Source organism: Ochotona princeps, chromosome 28 (genome assembly GCF_030435755.1).
Source record: "Ochotona princeps isolate mOchPri1 chromosome 28, mOchPri1.hap1, whole genome shotgun sequence".
Lineage (NCBI taxonomy): Eukaryota > Metazoa > Chordata > Mammalia > Lagomorpha > Ochotonidae > Ochotona > Ochotona princeps.
In genome coordinates this window covers 23,093,483-23,113,350 of record NC_080859.1, presented here as the reverse complement: position 1 = coordinate 23,113,350, position 19,868 = coordinate 23,093,483, and the positions used below count along the sequence as shown (strand labels likewise).

At 52.1% G+C, this 19,868-nt stretch overlaps 1 protein-coding gene across 2 annotated transcripts in view; it reads left to right on the top strand.

Annotated features, from left to right (window-relative positions):
- Window positions 1–240: 240 nt before the first annotated feature.
- Window positions 241–19,868, top strand: part of OCLN (occludin) — a 32,209-nt gene continuing 12,581 nt past the window's right edge. Inside the window, exons 1-3 of one of the 2 annotated variants that reach the window (XM_004586152.4) lie at window positions 241–367; window positions 4,040–4,709; window positions 7,532–7,693. In XM_004586152.4, coding sequence (XP_004586209.2) covers window positions 318–367; window positions 4,040–4,709; window positions 7,532–7,693 — 882 coding nt within the window. In that variant the 5' untranslated portion in view covers window positions 241–317. The remainder of the gene's footprint in view (window positions 368–4,039; window positions 4,710–7,531; window positions 7,694–19,868) is intronic. The other variant, XM_058656369.1, reaches the window with a different exon arrangement.

Genomic DNA, 19,868 nt, shown 5'->3' with positions numbered 1-19,868 from the left:
CAACATGTGTAAGGCGAGGACTTTAGCGGCTAGGCTTCCATGCCAGGCCCTGGAATTCCAAGTTTAAAGATGTAGTGTTTAATGTTGTGATAATGACAGGGGCTGTGGGAAACGCCAGGGTGGCTGACTCCTAGGCTCGGGTTCCTGTGCTCAGGGACGTGCAGTGACATGCGTAGGAATGGCGGTGGACGAGTCTGCGGCGATGCCAGGAGGTTGGGAGCCTCGTTGTAACTGCATCACTCTACTCTTGTACTTAGGTCAACTTCCCGTGGTGCTTCCGCGCTGGTCCTGCAGAGCGCTGACCTCCGGCAGCAGCCATGTCCTCCCGGCCGTTTGAGAGCCCGCCTCCTTACAGACCCGATGAATTGTAAGTCCGCGTTCACTTCTGGCCTTGGTTTGCTCAGAATCATCGTATGTTTAAAAAGCAAAGTGTTTGCTTGGGGGCGGTGGAAGTTGTGGGTCCCTCTCCCCATGACTGAGCTCGTGGGTGACTTTCTCTGCAGCGTCGACTGCTCTCATTGGCTGCCAGTTTTCTTCAAGAGATTGTCTAGTTTTGTGTTTTTGTGTCTGTGTATTCCTTTTTTGTTTTCCACGAATGGAGTGAGACGTGATTGCTAATGCCTGGCTTGGATTGCCATCTATCAGTTTTGGTTTTTGAGTGTGTTGTCGGGCTTGTATGATCATCGGCACATTAGTTGTTTGAGCGTTGATGTCATTTTTTGGAGAAACGTACCCATTGGGAGTGTTTCCTGATTCCTACAGCCGTGGCCAGCCACCAGCTTCCTTGCGTCCGCGTTGATGCACTCTGGATTTTCCCATGGAATCACACACTGTGTGGCCTTTTGTGCTTGGCTTCTTTTAACTTGGCATAATGTTTTTGTTTGTTTGTTTGTTAAATGCCAATTTGAAAAATGATTCCTGTCCTTTTGCAAAACATAGTATAAAGCAAAGATGAGGAGTCCCGGTATAAAGCAAAGATGAGGGGTCCCAGTATAAAGCAGAGATGAGGGGTCCCAGATCATTTGGGATTTTATGAAGCAATGCTTCTGTTTTCAACTTGCTCCCAAACTTTGGTAGCGACATGTAAAATCTAAGTAGTCTACAGCTTCAAGTCTTTGGCCAGAGTGGTGAGTGTCATACAGGAAAAGCCAACTCAGGTCCCCTCTGGCACTCTCCTAACACAGGCGTGACTTCTGAGGGGGGCGGGTGTCTCTGCACCAGAAGCTAAGCTAGACCGGTGCATGGATGTCAGGATGTCAGACAGGATGCCTGTGGACCCTGGATGGAGAGAGGGACAGGGCAGGCACCAGCGAGAGGTAGAGGGCTTCCAGGCGCGCTACACACACACACACACACACACACACACACACACACACACACACACACACACACACACACACACACACACACACACACACACACACACACACACACACACACACACACACACACACACACACACACACACACACACACACACACACACACACACCAGCCTCCAGGAACGTCTCTGGCGTCACTTTGGGGGCTTTATGGAAGCTTTGTGACTGCATGCGATTGATGAAGTCCTCAGCGCCGCGTCCCTCTTCCCTCCATAGAGTTTGGGGTTGGGGCAGAGAACTCCCAGCCGTCTAGTCTCTCCTGCGATCAGAGGCAACCTTGAAGTTACCCAGTGGCTGCCAGCACCAAGTTGATTCATCACTACACTGGCTACTTCGGAGAGTCTAAGAAGTTTCACAGTTGGATGACAGAGAAGGGCTCAAAGACCAAATGCCGATTTCACAATAGCACACACAGGAATGGTGCAGCGACCTTCCTGGAGCCTGTCCATGATAGGAACATGGTTGTTTGTGATGGTGTGGTCTTTGCAGTGTTGGGAGGCAGCTGGGATTGTGGTACAGCTGCTGGCATCCCACATGAGCGCAGGGTGAAGGCCCGGCTGCTCCAATTCTGATCCAGCTCCCTGCTAATGCACCCAGGAAAGCAGCAGAGGGGGGCCCAAGTGCTTGCAGCCCTACCACCTGTGTAGGAGACCCAAATAGAGTTCCTGGCCATTGATGTCAGCCCGCCCAGCCCCAGCAGCTGTGGCGCTCCGTTTCTGGCTTTCAAATCAATGCATCCCTTCATAGAAGACACTGAAGAAGGTAGCTCAGGAGTGAGTGATGCCGTATTACCCCGCAGTTTTGTATTGCTTTTGGGAATAAGGAGGGCTGTGAGAGCCACAGGGAAAAGACACAGAGCACATGTGTGAGGTACTGAGTAAGGACAGGTGTCACCCAGGTTGTGAGACAGAGCAACAGGAGATACTGCCCTGCGCCGCCCCCTTGGCTGGGAGTCGCTGTCCCCATGTGTGGTCATCACTTCGCTTTCTCTGCATATGTATCTTATGGATTCATTTTCCTTTCACTTGTTCTTAAACTTGATCTGAATGTAGTAGTGCTACATGTCTTTGTCCCTGTCTTATTTCTTTGAATATTACCTTTAAGGGTCTTATTGTTTCTTTTAAGATTTTGGTTATTTGAAAGGCAGATTTACAGACTGAGACAGGGAAAGACAGATCTTCTGTCCGCTGGTTCACCTCCCCAAAGGCTACAATAGCCGGCACTAGATCAGGCTTAAACCAGGAACCAGGAGCTTCCTCTGGCTCACCCACATGCGGACAAGGGCCCAAGCACTTGGGCCTCCCTCCTCTGCTTTCCTAGGCCCCAAGCAGAGAGCTGGAGCAGAAGTGGACACAAACTGGCACCCATATGGGATGCTTGTGTCTTGGGTCCTAAACAGAGTGGAGTGAGATCATTGCTGTATGCCCGTTTGCTAGCCCAGAGCCCAGTAAACATCCGGCCGGCAACTCCAGGATATGGCTGTCAGGTGGGTAGATGAGTGAATGTACTCTAATTTGTAAGAAAGATTTGTTTATTTGAGAGGCAGAGTGACAGGCAGAGAGCTTCCATCCACTGGTTCACTCCCCAAATGTGTTGTTAAACTGCTTGGGACTAAGCCAGGCTGAAACCAGTTCCATCTGGGTCTCTCCTATGGGAAATAGACTCAAACACTTGGGCTGCTGTCTGCTGATCACATTAACAGGAGAATGTATTGGAAATTCAGAGTAACAAAGACTTGAAGCTCTGCTCTGATATGGTTGCCTCTTGACCTGCTGCGCCCGAAGTCCCACCCCTGAATGCGCTTCGTAAAATGCCAGTTTATTGGAAAGACATGGAGACAGAGATTGACAAACAGAAACAGCGAGCAGCCTTCCGCAACAGCTCAGGCTAGGCAGGGCAGGAGCCAGAAACCTGAACTGAATTTGTTCCAGGACTTGCCTGTGGGTGATGGGAACCCAGGCAGCGGGGCCCGCCCTTGCAGCCTCTCCGCATGCGCATTGGCGGGGCCTGGGATGTGGAGCAGAGTTGCAACTTGCACCCAGGAACTCTGGCTGAGGGATCCAGGCATCCCAGCCAGCATCTTCTTCCCTGTGGTGGGCTCTCCTTGCTGAATGTGTCTTCTGGGAGAGGAAAGCGAGCTCAGCAGGAACTGCCCCTGACCCTGACCGTGGCCAGGCCACTGTAGATGATCTCTCTTGAGAGCCTGGGTCCTGCGCTAAACCGGCAAAGCCAGTGGGCACTGCGAACGCTGCTGAGGTGCCATCCCCAGGAAGTCCTGTTCCACTTGTTTGGTGTGTTCCACACAAGAGTTTTGTACACATTTCCTGGGCGATCTTTATGTCGAGTCCATTTTGACACCTGTTGCTGCGTGGTATACTAAAGCAACAACTTTCAAGGCATGACCCGGGGCCAGCTACATCAGCTGGAAATGTGTCCCATCGCAGACCTATAGAGTCAGTGGTTCTGGGACTGGGGCAGTAAACTGTTGCACGAGGCTTCCAGGTGATTCTGTTGCACAGATACCTTTAGTATTTGGGGAGGGGGTAGGAGTACTAGTACTATTTACACATGTTTTGTTTAAATTATTCCAAGTACTCTACCCGTTCTGTTTGTCTGCCGGCACGGAAGCTAAGTCACAGTTGTTGTGTGTGTTGCAGCAAGCCGAATCATTACCCACCGAGCAATGACATATATGGGGGCGAGATGCACGTGCGACCGATGCTGTCCCAGCCGGCGTATTCCTTTTACCCGGAAGATGAGATTCTTCATTTCTACAAATGGACCTCCCCGCCGGGAGTGATCCGCATCCTGTCTATTCTCATCATCGTGATGTGCATTGCCATATTTGCCTGCGTCGCCTCCACGCTTGCCTGGGACAGAACGTACAGTACTGGCCTGCTGGGAAGTGGCATAGGCTACCCCTACGGAAGCGGTTTTGGAAGCTATGGCTATGGCTATGGCTATGGCTACGGTTACGGCTACGGCGCCTACACGGATCCGCGAGCGGCCAAGGGCTTCCTGCTGGCCATGGCTGCCTTCTGCTTCATCTTTGCCCTGGTGGTATTCATTACCAGTGTGATCAGATCGGAAATCGCCAGGACGAGAAGGTACTACTTGACTGTGATCATAGTGAGTGCCATCCTGGGCGTCCTGATGTTCATTGCCACCATCGTCTACATCATGGGGGTCAACCCGACGGCCCAAGCGTCCGGATCTATGTACAGCTCACAAATATATGCTCTCTGCAACCAGTTCTACGCGTCTACAGTCTCAAGCCTCTACGTGGATCAGTATTTGTACCACTACTGTGTGGTGGATCCCCAGGAGGTAGGAAGAATGTTTGGGATTTTATTTTTTTTTTCCCCTCTCCATCCTTAGGTCAGAGACTGTCAACATGGGATGCATAGCAAAGTCAACCCTGGGAACTTTTTAAAAATATTGATGTCAAGGCCCCACTTGAGATTTAAGTCCGAGCCTGGGGAAAGGAGTGGGTCTCATGACCAGGATGTGATGATACACCTACCGTATTGTTCAGCCATTGAAAGAAGGAGCCAGTGGTTTTTCACTGTATTCACAGAAGTAGGCCACCAGTTGAGAACATTTTCACTGTCCCGAGGACAATACCAACTAGCCGTCACTTCCCTTTTCACGAACCCGCCCCAGTCCAAGGCAGCCATCAATCATCTTACTTCCGTAGATTTGCCTGTTGTCTAGTTCATGCAAGTGATCGATGTCTTTTCCCTTAGCTTACTGTTTCTAAGGTTTATCCATGACACAGCACGTCCCAGGCCTGCGTTCCTTTTTCCCCGCTCACCAATTTTCCCAACATACAGATGTTGCACATATTATTTATTCATCAGTTGATGGAGATTTATAAGTTTTGGGCTGAAACTTGTGTTAGCCTCTCTTGGATTAGGTGTATACCTAGGGTAGAATTGATAGTTCTTTTTTTTAAATTTAATTTTTAAAAAATTTTTATTGGAAAGTCAGATATACAGAGAGAAGGAGAGACAGAGGTAAAGATCCTCACTCCGATGATTCACTCCGCAAGTGACCACAACGGCCGGTGCTGTGCCGATCCGAAGCCAGGAGCCAGGAACGTCCCAGTCTCCCACGTGGGAGCAGGGTCCCAAGGCTTCGAGCAGTCCTCGACTGCTTTCCCAGGCCAGAGGCAGGGAGCTGGATGGGAAGCGGAGCTGCCAGGGTTAGAACTGGTGCCCATATGGGATCCCAGCGTGTTCAAGGCAAGGACTTTAGCTGCGAGGCCACGCCGCTGGGCCCAGAATTGATAGTTCTTATAATGACTTTGATTAACCTTTTGAGGAGCTTCCAGGCTTTCCCAAAGAGGTTGTACTGTTTCCTGTTTCCACTGAGAGTGTGTGAGGATTCCATTGCCCCACATCCTCCCTAGCCCAGGCTCGTGTTAACTGTGTCACAGCCCTACCTGGGGGTGCTGCCTCCTGCAGGTGTGGCTGACCTTTCCTTGGCCATTACTTGATCACCCCTGAAGGCATGACCCTTCACAAACTTCCCCCATTTTAAATGGGGCCATTTTCCTTGATGGGTTGTAAAGATTCAGACAGGCGATTTTGCCAGAGCCTTCCCCTGTTCTGTCCTCTCTTCCCTTTGGTAGTGTCCTTTGCACAGAGGTGTCTTCTTTGATGAAGTGTAGTTTTTCATTCATTGCGCGCACGTCGGGCTGTGATGCGGTTGCAGCTCTCCCAGCGCACACACAGGGGGCTGTCTGCCTGGCTGGCTGTCCTTTCAGAAGCTCTCTGTGGCTTCCAGAATTTGGGTGACTCACTGCATTGTGCGGGTGCAGTGGGACACCCTCCTTGCATAACCCTGGCTCACCCCAGTTAGATTACACCCGAGACTGTCCCGAGTTACCAGATCTTCGCTGCTTTTTTCTTTCCATGCACCGACTCAGGAGTTCCCTTTCTTTCCCTGAGTGAGTCGCTAGCTTTGGGGGTTAGAGCTTCTCTAATCACTGCCTACCCTGCTTTGGAGATAGGATGTTGTCTTTGGAGATTTTAGAATGCTTTTGCTGCTGAGAGGAGATAAGGAGATGGGGACTGGGTTGGTCCTCTAATCTCACCACACCCCTGTCCCTCTTTGTCCTTGGACAAAGATTCTTAGGGAAAGAATGTCCCTGATAAAGATCTGGACCCCGGGGCAGTGGCCAGCCACCTCCTTCCATTCCAAGAGTCTCCTGGGGCCAGTGCACCACTTCCTACACCCAACACAGAGAGGACCAGCATGGTACAGGATTCTTTGTCCCCAGTCTTTGCAAAATCCCCAAGAGTCCAAAACAGAGGGTCTCCCGGGCCAAAGGGATCTCTGTCATTTTGCTTTCTGTGGGAGGTGTCTCCAACACAAAGACCCACTATCCTCTGTGGGTTGACCAGGTTCTGTTAGGAGCAAGGCTGTAAGCATGACTGGGTATTGAAAGCTAGTTGAGAATAACATTGCCAAGCCCATTGGGGCAAACCATGGCAGAGTGCATTCACTGGCCCCTTGTATCTGCTTATAAAAATACAGCCCAGGGCCCGGTGGCGTGGCCTAGCAGCCAAAGTCCTCGCCTTGACCGCCCCGGGATCCCATATGGGCACCGGTTCTAATCCCGGCAGCTCCACTTCCCATCCAGCTCCCTGCTTGTGGCCTGGGAAAGTAGTCGCGGATGCCCAAAGCTTTGGGACCCTGCACCCGCGTGGGAGACCTGGAGGAGGTTCCAGGTTCCCGGCATCGGATCGGCACGCACCGGCCCGTTGCGGCTCACTTGGGGAGTGTAACATCGAACGGAAGATCTTCCTCTCTGTCTCTCCTCCTCTCTGTATATCCGGCTTTCCAATAATAATAAAAATCTTAAAAAAAAAAAAAATACAGCCCAAGGAACACAAGTTTCGGGACTGGCTCTCTGCAGTGCTGATAACACGTACCCTAAAACGCATTCTTGAGCATTAGGTCTGTGTGTTTCTGGTGTTGGCCCAGGTGGTGAGGGTTAGATCTTTGCATATGTCTCCAACTCATGCAATGACAGATACTTAGTAGAAGGTTCCCAGGCAGGTGAGGGCTTGAGGAGTTTGTAGGATTGCTGCCTAGTTAACAACTAAAATCTAATCCTGCCAATATCTTCAATCCCTTTTTAGGCCATTGCCATTGTACTAGGGTTCTTGATTCTTGTGGCTTTTGCTTTAATCATTTTCTTTGCTGTGAAAACTCGAAGAAAGATGGACCGCTACGACAAATCCAACATTCTATGGGAGAAGGAGCGCATGTATGACGAGCAGGCCCCCAATGTTGAAGAGTGGGTAAGTGTAAAACGTACTCTTCCTCTTTCCCGAAGGCCTGGGCCTCTTCCTGTTCAATGTTTTGTTCAACTTTGCGTTTATTAAGAAACCTAGAGACACAGACTACATTCTCATCAAGTTCAAGAGCAAAATGACAGCATTGTTAGGGGAGTGCAGAAGGGTGTGACATGTGTTGGCTACAAAGCTGAAGGTTTCTGTCACGCTGCTGTGCGCCTTGCCGTGTGACAGGGTGAGCTGGTCAGGATGCTCCATCCCCTGTAGGCTGCTGCCCTGAGGTCCGGCGTCCTGCCAGTCCACAGTGGCCCCTAGGCTTTGGATGGCAGCCTGCCTTGTGGGACAGCTGGATGGAGCTCCTGGCTCCCGGCTCTGACCTGGCGCAGCCCTGGCTGTGATAGGCATTTGGAAAGTGAACCAGTGGCTAGAAACTCTCTTTGTTGGCATGTTTATGGATGTGTGTGCTTCTCTTCACTCTGCCTTTCAAATAAATTAATGAATGAATGTTAAACAAAGAGCTGCTTTGTGTCTCCCTGTACTGAAGCGTGAAGGTGTCAGGGAGGGTTTGCCTTTGAGCTGAGGCTCCCCACCAGGGCCCCATGGCTGCGCCGTGACAGCCTGCTAGGAACTATCACGTCAGGGTTTCGCCGAGAGTTTCTGGGCGTGTCAGTTTTCACTGGCTGATGGATTTGTTTACTTTAGGTTTCGAGAGGCAAACACCCTACTACTCAAGGGAGACCAGTACCAGGAATATCAGAGAACCAAGGAACTTTGGCCTCTCACCTGATTTTATTGTTCTGGGAGCTCTTGATCCTTTGGCAGAAGATAGCCGTGCAGGCGATGGTGATGTTGGTTAGACAGAAAGCACTGCTTAGTTGTTAACCAGGCAGTGTTTTTACAGAGCGTTTCCCAGAATCTCTGGATGTTGCTCATCCCAGGATTGTTTCACATCCTGCTCGTTGTTTCTATGTGCTAACAGGTAAAACTGAGGGATGGGACCCCGCAGCGTGGCCTAGTGACTAAAGTCCTCGCCTTGCATGCACTGGGATCCCATATGGGCGCCGGTTCTAATCCTGGCAACCCTGCTTCCCATCCAGCTCCCTGCTTGTGGCCTGGGAAAGCAGTTGAGGACGGCCCAATGCATTGGGACCCTGCAACCACGTAGGAGACCAGGAAGAGCTCCTGGCTCCTGGCTTTGGATCGGTGCATCTCCGGTCGTTGCGCTCACTTGGGCAGTGAATCATCGGATGGGAGATCTTCCTCTCTGTCTATCTGACTCTGTAATAAAAGAAGAGCGGACAGGGGGTCTTCCCCAGACTTTCTCTGTGATGTACAGTCACACATTTCCTTTCCCTCTCCTTCTGTTTCCCCAGCTGGAATGCCTGGGCAAGAAAAGCTGTTTGTGAAATGTGTTGGGAGATGGGTTGTTGTTGGAAGATTTACTTCATTTATTTGAAAGAGTTAGAGAGGTAGAGGAAGACACAGAAATCTTTTACTTGCTGGTCCACTCCCCAAATGGCTGCCAAGGTCAGGTCTGAGCCAGGCCTGAGCCAGGAGCTGGGAGCTTCCTCTGGGTCTCCCACAAGGTGCGGGGACCCAAGCCTTCGAGCCATCCTTTGCTGCTTTCCCAAGCACATTAGCAGGAAGTGCGGTTGGAACTGGAGTAGCCGGAACTCAAGCTGGCACTTGTAAGGCATGGCAGCTTCTGTGCTTTGCTTGTTTAAAATCTCTGTGTTTTCTGAACATCTTTCCAAGTCTGTTGGTACACATAGTGCTGTTAGAGGCCAATGAATATGCCAGACTTCATTCTTCCAATTATGGATGTTTTCATTGCTTTCATGGCTTACTGTTATACACTGCAATGAACATCTTACGTATCTTTAAACACGCCTGCCAATGTTTTTTGTGTTGTTATAAATACCACTGCAGGGAGCAGTCTAGTACGTATGTGGATGTACTTTTGCTAGTATTTGTGTAAGATAGATTTCTGACACTTGCTATCAGGTGTGCATATCTGAAAGTTTACTCTGTGTTGCCATGCTGACTTGGTTTTAAAGCCACTGCCGTTTCCACCAAATGATGGATGGTAGGCAAAATTGCTCGTTCTCCATCTTTTCCCAGTCTTCAATTTTTGTCAGGAAGTGGAGGATTAGCTAATTGCGCCATTTTGCCAGGTCTTCGAAACCATTTTGCAGTAGCCCAGTGGCTAAATCCCCCCCTTTGCAAGTGCCAGCATTCCATATGGGTGCCAGTTTGTGGCCCAGCTGTTCCACTTCCCATCCAGCTCCCTGCTTGTGGCCTGGAAAAGCAGTCGAGGACGGCCCAAAGCCTTGGGACCCTGCACCTTCATGGGAGACCCAGAAGAGGTTCCTGGCTTCTGGTTTTGGATTGGCTCAGCTCTGGCGGTTGCAGTCACTTGGGGAGAGAACTAACGGATGGAAGAAACCAGTGGCCACAATGGACTAGATTGTATTTTTCATGGCTGAACGATGTTCTGTTGGGTGTATGTAACACGTGCCCTTTGTCCTTTCATCCCTTGACGAATGTGGGCGCATTCCATATCGAGGCTGTTGTAAATACGTGGGCTGCACCTGCTCTTTGGCAGGCTCGTTCTTCTCCTTTGGTTACGTACATAGTACTGGGATTGTGGATTCCTCATGAATATTTTGGTGTCTCCCATGCTTGTATGAGTTTTCCTATGGGTGTGAACCCAAGAATGGAATATTGAGTGTGGAGCTTATGAATATGGATCTTTATAAGGTACTACCAAAGTATTTTCCAGAGTTTACTCATTTATATACTTATATATGTATCTTTTTTTAAAAGATTTATTTATTTTATTACAAAATCAGATATACAGAGAAGAGGAGAGACAGAGAGGAAGACCATCCATCTGATGGTTCACTCCCCAAGTGAGCCGCAACGGCTGATGCTCGCCGATCCGATGCCGGGAACCAGGAACCTCTTCCAGGTCTCCCACGCGGGTGCAGGGTCCCAAAGCTTTGGGCCGTCCTCGACTGCTTTCCCAGGCCACAAGCAGGATCTGGATGGGAAGTGAAACTGCTGGGATTAGAACCAGCGCCCATATGGGATCCCGGGGCGTTCAAGGTGAGGACTTTAGCTGCTGGGCCCCTTATATATGTATCTTAAGACTATTAATGTGTTTATTTGGGGACAGCATTATGACTCAACTGGCTGATCCTCTGCTTGTGTGTGCTGATTTTGCATATGGGCACCAGTTTGTATCTCAGTTGCTCCACTTCCCATCCAGCTTCCTGCTTGTGGCCTGGGAAAGGAAAGCAGTCAAGGATGGCCCAAGTTCTTGGGACCCTGCACCCACTTAGTAGGCCTGGAAGAAACTCCAGGCTCTTGGCTTTGGATCAGCTCAGCCTTGGCCATTGTGGCCATCGGGGGAGTGAACCAGCAGATGGAAGATGGTTCTGTCTCTCCTTCTCTGAAAATCTGTCTTCCCAATAAAATGTAAATCTTTTTTAAAAATTTATTTATTTGAAAGGCAGAGTGACAGATTCACACACACCCAGACAGAGTCGGAGATGGTCTGTCGACTGTCTACTGGTTCACTTCCCAAGTAGATGTTAGCCTAGGGTACTGCTTTTTTTTTTTTAGGATACATTTTTTATTTGAAAGTTAGATAGACAGAGAGGAGGAGAGACAGAGAGGAAGATCTTCTATCCGAAAATTCACTCCCCAAGTGACCGCAATAGCCAGAGCTGCGCCAATCCGGAGACAGGAGCTCTTCTGCGTCTGCTTCGAGTGTGCAGGGCCCCAAGGCTTTGGGCCGTCCTCAACTGCTTTCCCAGGTCAGAAGCAGGGAGCAGGATGGGAAGTGGAGCTGCCGGGACTAGAACCGGCGCCCATATGGGACCCCGGCACATGCAAGGCGAGGACTTCAGTCACTAGGCTACCATGCTGGGCCTGGCCTACGGTACTTCTAAGCCAGGAGTCAGGAGCTTCATCTGGTCCTCCTTCACATGGGTGCAGGGGCCCAAACACTTGGGCATTCTTCTGCTACCTTCCCCAGTGTGTTAGCAGGGGTGTAGCTGGGACTTAAAGGAGCGCTCAGATTAGGATCTGGTGCGCCAGAAGTGGCTTAACCGGCTGTACCACAATGCTGGTCCTGAAGTTTGCCCGTTTACAATCTTTCCAGCTACTGTTGGTGTTGTTCAACTTCACGATAATGTTTGCCAGTCAAATGTGCAAACATGTGTCCCCGTCATCTGGGTTGGTCCCTTTCCTGAGCGGGCATGATGGTTTTTCTACTTCCTACATTTGGCCAGTTGCTGACAAGGCAAAACTTGGCCAGTTTCTCCGATACTGATAGAGGAGCTTTTGCTGGAGTAAAGGTCAGCTTTTACAAGGCCTGGTTCTTAGGTGGTGCAGTGTGTGGCCGGGTCATTAGTGTACTTTCCATGGATGACTCAGCGTGACAGATGGGACATGCCCCAGTTCCTCCCCGCCATGGCTGGCAAAGATGTGTTCCTTCCCCGTGCCAGAGTCCTGAGTGTGTGCCCCGGTGTCCTCCAGCTCTTCCCGTGCAGGGGCATGGAGCCTCCTCCCTGGGGCTGGCATGACAGCCAGGCCAGCAAACCAGGAGCCCCCTTCCCCAGAGAAGTTGCCTGGTAGAATTGTCCACGCTTTTCCTTTTTCTGTTCATGGGAATGTCCCCTGAGAATTAACTTGCTGGAATGGGCCTGAGTTCCAGCTGTGTCACAGGACTTCTGGGTCAGGATGTCATCCGTGGGCTAGGTTCAGGTGCTTGTCTGTGACACAGAATGTAAAGGTTAGCACAGAATAAAGAACTTCTGGCATGCTTAGTGAAGGTATACGCGGAGTTCGGGGTCACCTCTGATCTGGAGGCATGTGTTTGGTGCCTGGGCCAGTGTTTACTTGAATATTCATACGGCATGTTTTTTTTGGGGGGTAGGGGGAGTGAGATCTGAGATCCGCCCATTTCCTTACCATTTTTGGAAATCTCGGAAGTGTCATGCCATCTCAGGTATGTGATGGGAGTAGGTGTGTCAGCCATCATAAAATTATTATGTTACGGGCCCAGCGGCGTGGCCTAGTGGCTAAGGTCCTCGCCTTGAATGTGCCGGGATTCCATATTGTCGCTGGTTCTAATCCCGGCAGCTCTTCTTCCTCTCTGTCTCTCCTCCTCTCTGTATATCTGACTTTGTAATCAAAATAAAATAAATCTTTAAAAAAATTATTATGTTATGATCGCCTAGAGTTCCCTCTGGGGCTGCAGCTGATGATTGGCCTCTGTCAGTGCTGGTTATGGTGGTTTCAAGAAACTGGTTTTCCACTTGGAAAGGCAAGGATTTGGTCTGGGTGGAACAGAAGAGCCGTTCTCCGCTTAGATCAGCTTTATGGCCTCTGTTGTGATTTTAGAGAATGGATTCTGCTTTTTTTTTTTCTTTTAATGTAGTATTTCATTTATTTGAAAGGCAGAGTTACACAGAGAGCGGTCCTGCATCTTCTGGCTCGCTCCCCAAATGGCTGCAGTGGTTGAGCCTGGGCCAAGCAGAAGCCAGGCGCCTCTTCTGGGTCTCCCACGTGTGTGCAGCGCCGTACACACTTGGCCCATCTTCTATACTATTTTCCCAGGTACATTATCAGAGGGCCAGATAGGAGCTGGAGCAGCCTGGACTTGAACCAGTGCTGCAGACGATGATGGTCTTACCTGGCTTTGCCACAACACCAGCTGTATTCTGTCACTGGTAACCAATATAAATGTTAAGCTGGGTTTAGTTGGGAGAGTTCCTAGCACTGGGGAATGCAGTGGTCCCTACAACTCTGGATGTGCGTTCTGATTCTAGCGTGGTTTGGCAGGCATGGTGACCCCTCTGAATCTCAGGCTGCCTTGTCTGTAAAGTTGCTCCCAAGGCCAATATGAAGACGGATGAGGCAGTGGGTTGTGTGACACGTGGGATACTGAAGGAGAACAGCTGAGTCCATAGAAAACAATTTCCGTGTTGAATAAATGAGCAGCTTGCCAGTCATAGGTGTTAGAAATTGCTCAGGTATAAAGGGGAATGCATTGGCAAGGTGTTGGGCGGCAACTCTTGGAATCCTAGAAAGAGTAGAAGCAACTAAGAGGGCGGGAGAGTGGCTGTGCTCAGGGAACAGCCCGGGGCAGGGACTGAGCCCCTGGGAGCTGCTCTCCTGGGGAGGCGGCGTTTGCTCCCAGGGGATCCAGGCAGATGCAGCCGCTTGGAACCTGTCCTGCTTGTCCAGGCTCCCTCTAAAACTGGCTGATGGAGTCCGGCTGATCCTCTGCCTTGCGAGTGTTGGTATCCCCTATGGATGCCGTTTGTGTCCCAGCTTCTCCACTTCCCATCCAGCTCCTTCCTTGTAGCCTGGGAAGGCAGTAGAGAATGGCTGGAAGCGCTTGGCTCCTGGCTTGGGATCGGCTCTGCTCTGGCTGTTGTGGCCATTTGGAGAGTGAAGCGGCGGATGGAAGATCTTCGTCTCTCCTCTCCCTGTTAAATCTGTCTTTTCAACAAAAACAAAGAAATATTAAAATAAAATGAAATAAAAGTATAAACTGAGCTGGAAGGGAGCCGAGTGGCTGAGTGCGGGTCAGGTGGTGGACCACTCTTCGGCTCATCCTAAGTCCTTGGCCAGCGGCTGCTCACCTCAGGTGGCTGGTGGCATCCCCACCACTCGTGTGTGGAGTGAGGAGATGATTTCTAGAGGAAAGAGGCTGTGCAGGCAGTGTGTGCCATGAACTTGGCTTTTGTGCATCAGTTATAACTGCCCTTGTCATCACCATACCAGGTGCAGTTTGAAGAGCTTGGGATGAGTTTCTATTCAGTTTCCTGTGCACCTGCTGGCTTCTCCCCTGAAGGTGCCATGTTGCTTGGGGAGGGGAGGCCTGGTACAGGGGCAGAATGCTTGGTCCATGGCTCAGTGGGTCTGGTTGGCCTAGGTGTCTGGGTTGAGCAGGGAGGGCCCAGAGCCCCTTCGTCCTCAAGGACCAGAACTGCAGCTTAGTCATTTTCTGTTCCCAGCCCCTCTTAGATTTGTAGGCAGTTACAAATCCCACTGCATGCGGGTCTGCCTTCTCCAGGCTGAGCCCCAAGAATGGAGCCCAGCGTTGGGAAAGCACACATCCCCAGTAGACAGTGAGGGCTGTGTGTTGGTTCCCACAGTGAGCAAAAGGGTGGAGCAGCGGCTTAAAGGGAAGAACCTCAGTTCCAGGTACTCCTTTTGATAAAATTAAAAAAATCTTTTTTGAAGTTTGAGTGACTGACACAAAGTCAGGTGATCCTGCTGCACAGGAAGCTAAAGTCTGAGATGTGGTAGCTTTTTTGTTTTTTTGGAAAGGCAGATATACAGAGATGAGGAGAGACGAAGATCCTCCGTCCGATGGTTCACTCCCGAAGCAGCCTCAATGGCCGGTGCTGTGCCGATCCAAAACCAGGAGCCAGGAGCTCCTCCAGGTCTCCCACTGAGGTGCAGGGTCCCAAGGCCTTGGGCCATCCTCAGCTGCTTTCCCAGGCCACAAGCAGGGAGCTGGATGGGAAACAGGACTGTGGGGACCAGAACCGGCGCCCACATGGAATCGCTGCAAGCTCAAGGTGAAGACCCCACCCCTCTAGGCTATTGCACTGGGCCATTTTTTTTTTTTCGTGGTTTGTTTATTTTATTTGAAAGCCTTAAAGATAGACACACACAGAGATTTTCCACCTGCTGTTCACTCCTCAGATGGCCACAGCAGTGGGGGCTGGGCTAGGCTGAAGCCAGGCTCTTCCACCTAGGTGCAGTACCCCCAGCGCTAGCATCATCCTCCACTGCTTTCCCCCATACATCAGCGGAGAGCTGGATTGGACGTGAGCAGTTAAACTCTGAGCTGGCGTCCACACGGGATGCCGCCACTGCAGGTGCATTTTCCCTGTCCCCACCTGTCGATGTGCGGGGAGAAAGATGGATATGCTGGGTGGGCAGTGGTGCGATCAACATCAGAGAACCTTTGAAGCTTGGGCAGCCGTTCTTTGTAAGAGCAGGCCTGTGGGCCATAGACTTGCTGTCTGGCCTCCCCCCTGGCACCACTGGCACTGTTGGCATTATCTGTGCCCTCTGACGTAGTGTTAGGGAACACATTTGCAGGAGCCCTGTGTAACTTTCAGAACCAGCCAGTGTGCAGTGCCCATGGCCCTGTCAATGCATGAATGGAGGAGGGAGCTTGAACAAGGCGCCGGGAGGCAGGGAGCTGGTGCCTGTGTCTCTGTCGCCGGCTGAAAGCAGGTGCGGTTCCTGGATTGGCAGCACTTGGCTGCTCCGCTCAGATGAACTCTGGGTGTAGTGTCTGAGCCACGCACTGGACAATCCTGTGCTACACCACGGTTGTGCAGCCCCAGGAGGCCTTGCTCAGTGAGCTGGCTGACCCCCAGTGCTTGCTGCCAGGAGGCCTAGGGGGGGCCTGGGCAAACAGGTACTGCTGGTCTGGAACAGCTGTTGGGCAGACTCTGGCTGCCTGCACTGCCTCCTGGCACGGTTACACAGCACTGGCCTTGTTCTGCACAGCTCAGCGCTCTGGAGGGGGCTCGGGGTGAGGACAGAGGTGTGTTCCTGCCGCCATTCTGTGCACCTGCCCAGTGCTGGCCCGGGGTACTGAGACAGTTGCACAGGGCCACGTCTAAGGGTCAGCCGGCAGGTGTAAAGTGTCTCCTCATCTCCATGCACAGCCTCTCGGGGAGCATTAGAACTCCATCAGTGCTGTGCTGAGTGGGGGGCGATCTGCTAGACCCTCAGTGCCACCCGGCAGTGCCATCAGCTCTGCCCCAAACCAGCCTGGGAGCTCTTCCTCTGTGGGGCTCCTACCTGTGGGAGCATCTGCCTTCAAGGGCCGGAAGAGGAAGAACTTTCCAAGAGAAGTTTTAAGGAAACTGTGTTGAGGCTTTTCTTTAGGGCATAATGCAGTATCAGCAAACAAGGAAAACCAGTCAGACCACTTCCTGCTGGCTGCAGGTGCTGGCGAAGGTGGGCAGGCTGGACAACAGCGGGAGGCCTGCTCTGCCCTTCTCACCCTCGTTGCTCCTGGACCCTCACTGCAGGTGCTCTGTGCATTCCTGGGGACTGACCTGTCAGTCACGTCCAGTGGCGGGGCTGGATTGGAGAGTCCACTGAATGAAGGCAGGGCGAATGGAAGGGAAGAAATGACCATGTCACCCTAAGTGACATGTGCGGTACTGAGGAGTGTCTTCCCCACATTTTTAGGGGGGCCATGACTTAAAGCTCCCCTGGCTTTTATTCCCCTTGTGCCCCCGGGGAGGCAGGGTCAGGAGGAGGGACCCTGGGCCGGAAGGCGGGGGGAGGGGGGAGGGGAGTGGCCGGGAGAGTGGCCCTCTCCTTGGAGCTTGAGATGGTGCTCTCAGATTTTCTTCCCCTCGCATGTAGCAGACCCAGATGTCTTCAGAACAAGTATAATTGCATTTTGAACATAAACGTGCCCTTGCCCTAGTCACCTCCAGTGGAAGCCCAGAGCACACCTGCGCGTTCCCCTATGCTGTCCCCGAGTCTGGCCTGTGTGAGTGTGGAACCGACCTCTGCTTGCTGCGGCGTCTTTGCCACTCCCAGCCTCAGCCTGTATGGCAGCCTGGCCGTTCTGGGGTTCTGGTGTCCTTCCCTGTGCGGAGTCTGAGTGGAGGGCAGGCAGCTCTGAGACACAGCCAGGGAAGAACATGCTATTTTCCGAGTGCCCCAAGCCCAGCAGGAGAGCCAATGGCCACTTTCCAGTCCCATGGACACACGCTGCTGGGTTCCGCCCCATGCCCCTCGTGAGACAAGTCACCCCTGGCTTGTATCCATCCCCCTCCTGCCCCTTGCTATTTAGAGCTATTCCCAGCAGCTGAGTTACCCCTCTAGAAGGAAGTCTGCTTGGCTCTTTCAAGCCCTGAAACCTTAAAAACTGCAGTAGGGGGTCAGCACAGTGGCATAGCAAGCTGGCAGCAGTTACGCAGTGCTGGCATCCCTCATGGGCACCAGTTGGAGTCCTGGCCACTCCGCTTCCTCTTTAACTCCCTGGGGAAGCAGTAGAGGATGGCTCCAGTGCTTGGGCCCTGCACCCACGTGAGAGCTCCAGGCTCCTGGCTGTAGACTGGCCCAGCTTTGGCCATTGCAGCCAACTGGAGAGCGAACCAGCTGATCCTTCTCCGACTAACTAAAAACAGAAACCAAACAAGCAAGCACGAACTTCCCATGGTGATGGGAGGTGGTGAGTCTTCACTTTCTTCGCGAAGAGCTGTGGTTACACCGCAGAGCCCCGTGGGCCGGCTGGGCATGCTCGGGGCGAGAGTGAAACTTGTGCAGCTTCCTGATCTCATGGCAAAAGTTGGGCAGGGCCTCCTTGCACGGTGGCTGATGCCCACCTGGGCACTGCCTGCCGCCTCCCTCCCGCAGCCTGGCAGCGTGTGCAGCGTGCATTGCTGCCACGAGGTGGGCGAGAACAAGCCCTGATAGAGTGTGAAACGTAACAGTGAAAAACACCTTCTCCATGTTTGCGGGAAGGTTTGCCTGGCGTCACTGCCAGGTGGGGGATTTTGTTTTGTTTGTTTTCTGTTGGATTGAACCATGCTTGCCCAGGAAACATGCTACTGTCTTGTTTCTGCTGCTCTATGTACTGCCCAAGAGAGTGCTGCCTTGGGATTTTTGTTTTGTTTTAAGAGTTAATTTTAAAAAACAGAATGACAACAGAATCTTCCTCTCTAGCTGTGGCTGGGCCAGACTGGGAGCCTGGAGTCCATCTGACCTTCCACACCAGGGCAGGGGCCCAAGCACTTGGGCCATCTGCTGCTGCTCTCCCAGGAGCGCCAGCAGGGAGCTGGATCAGAAGCTGAGTCTAGGAGACTGGCCAGGCCCCCATGCTGGGGTTTTAGGTCATGTAGGGTCTGGAGAGTGGAGTAAGTGGGTCCCAGGTCCAGTCCTGCTGACTCCGGGGGCTGCTTGGGTGTGCATGGCACAGAAGTGGCGCATGGTCACCTAGGGAATCTCTATCAGCTAACCCCATGCTTCTCATTTCTGTGAGGCACCTGCTGGGCCTCGGAGACGCAGGGAAGCAAGCAGGAGCCTGCCCTGCCCACTTGCTATTCTCACCTCACAGGGCAGGGCCCTCGGGGGAGGCTTCCATTCCCTGAGCCACAGCTGCCTCGTTTCTCAAAGAGGAGGTGTGTTTATTCATGAGGTTGTGCCTGGCACAAATCTTGCCAGCTCCTATCTGGTACACGGGCACAACCCATGGGTCTCCTGAAGGTAGACATAGCGAGATAAGCCATTCCCTATGAGCTGGCCACAGCTGGGCACAGCGCTCAGTGCCTGGGCCACGGGTTTGTAGGAACAGGTGTGGGGAGGTGGGAGGGCAGGCTGGGGCCTCGCTCAGCTGGGACTCTAGCAGCTGGCCCTGCAGGCCAGCCAAAGTTGAGCAGGTAAACAGAGGAGGAGGGCCTTGGGACAGTCTTTCAAAGGGCAGGTAGGCTGTGCTGCAGCTGGGGCCAGGAAGGCTGGGGCACTGGAGAAGCTGGCTGGGCTGTGAAAAAGAGGAAGTTTTCTACAGTTCTGCCGAAGCTCTGGGGTCAGCCCAAGCCTTGGGCTCAGTGGGTGGCTGGGCGGCCTGCACTTAGGAATTCAGTGGGAGCGGAAAATGGTTCCCACCCAGGTCGCCTGCTGTGTGATCCTGGCACACCCCCTGGAAACCCACCCACTGGCTTTGCAGTCACTGCCAAGTCCTTGCAGAGGGAAATGAGTCTGTCCCCTGCGTCCTTGGAAGGGCTAGGGAACAGCTCAGTGTGCGCTGTGACTGTGATAGGAGAAATGCAGGCAGTGTGTGTGTGTTTAAAGATTTTTACATTTTTTGTTGGAAAGCCAGATTTACAGAGAAGAGAGACAAAGATCTTCTGTCCACTGGTTCACTCCGCAAGTGGCCACAAAGGTCAGAGCTGAGCTGATCTGAAACTAAGAACCAGAGGCTTCTCCCACACGAATGCAGGGTCCCAAGGCTTTGGGCCGTCCTCAACTGCTTTCCCATGCCACAAGCAGGGAGCTGGGTGGGACATGGAGTAGCCAGGACACAAAACAGCACACATATCGAATGGCGGTGCTTCCAAGCAGGGATTTAGCCACCGAGCCGTCACACTGGGCCCGCGGGCTGTATTTTAATGCC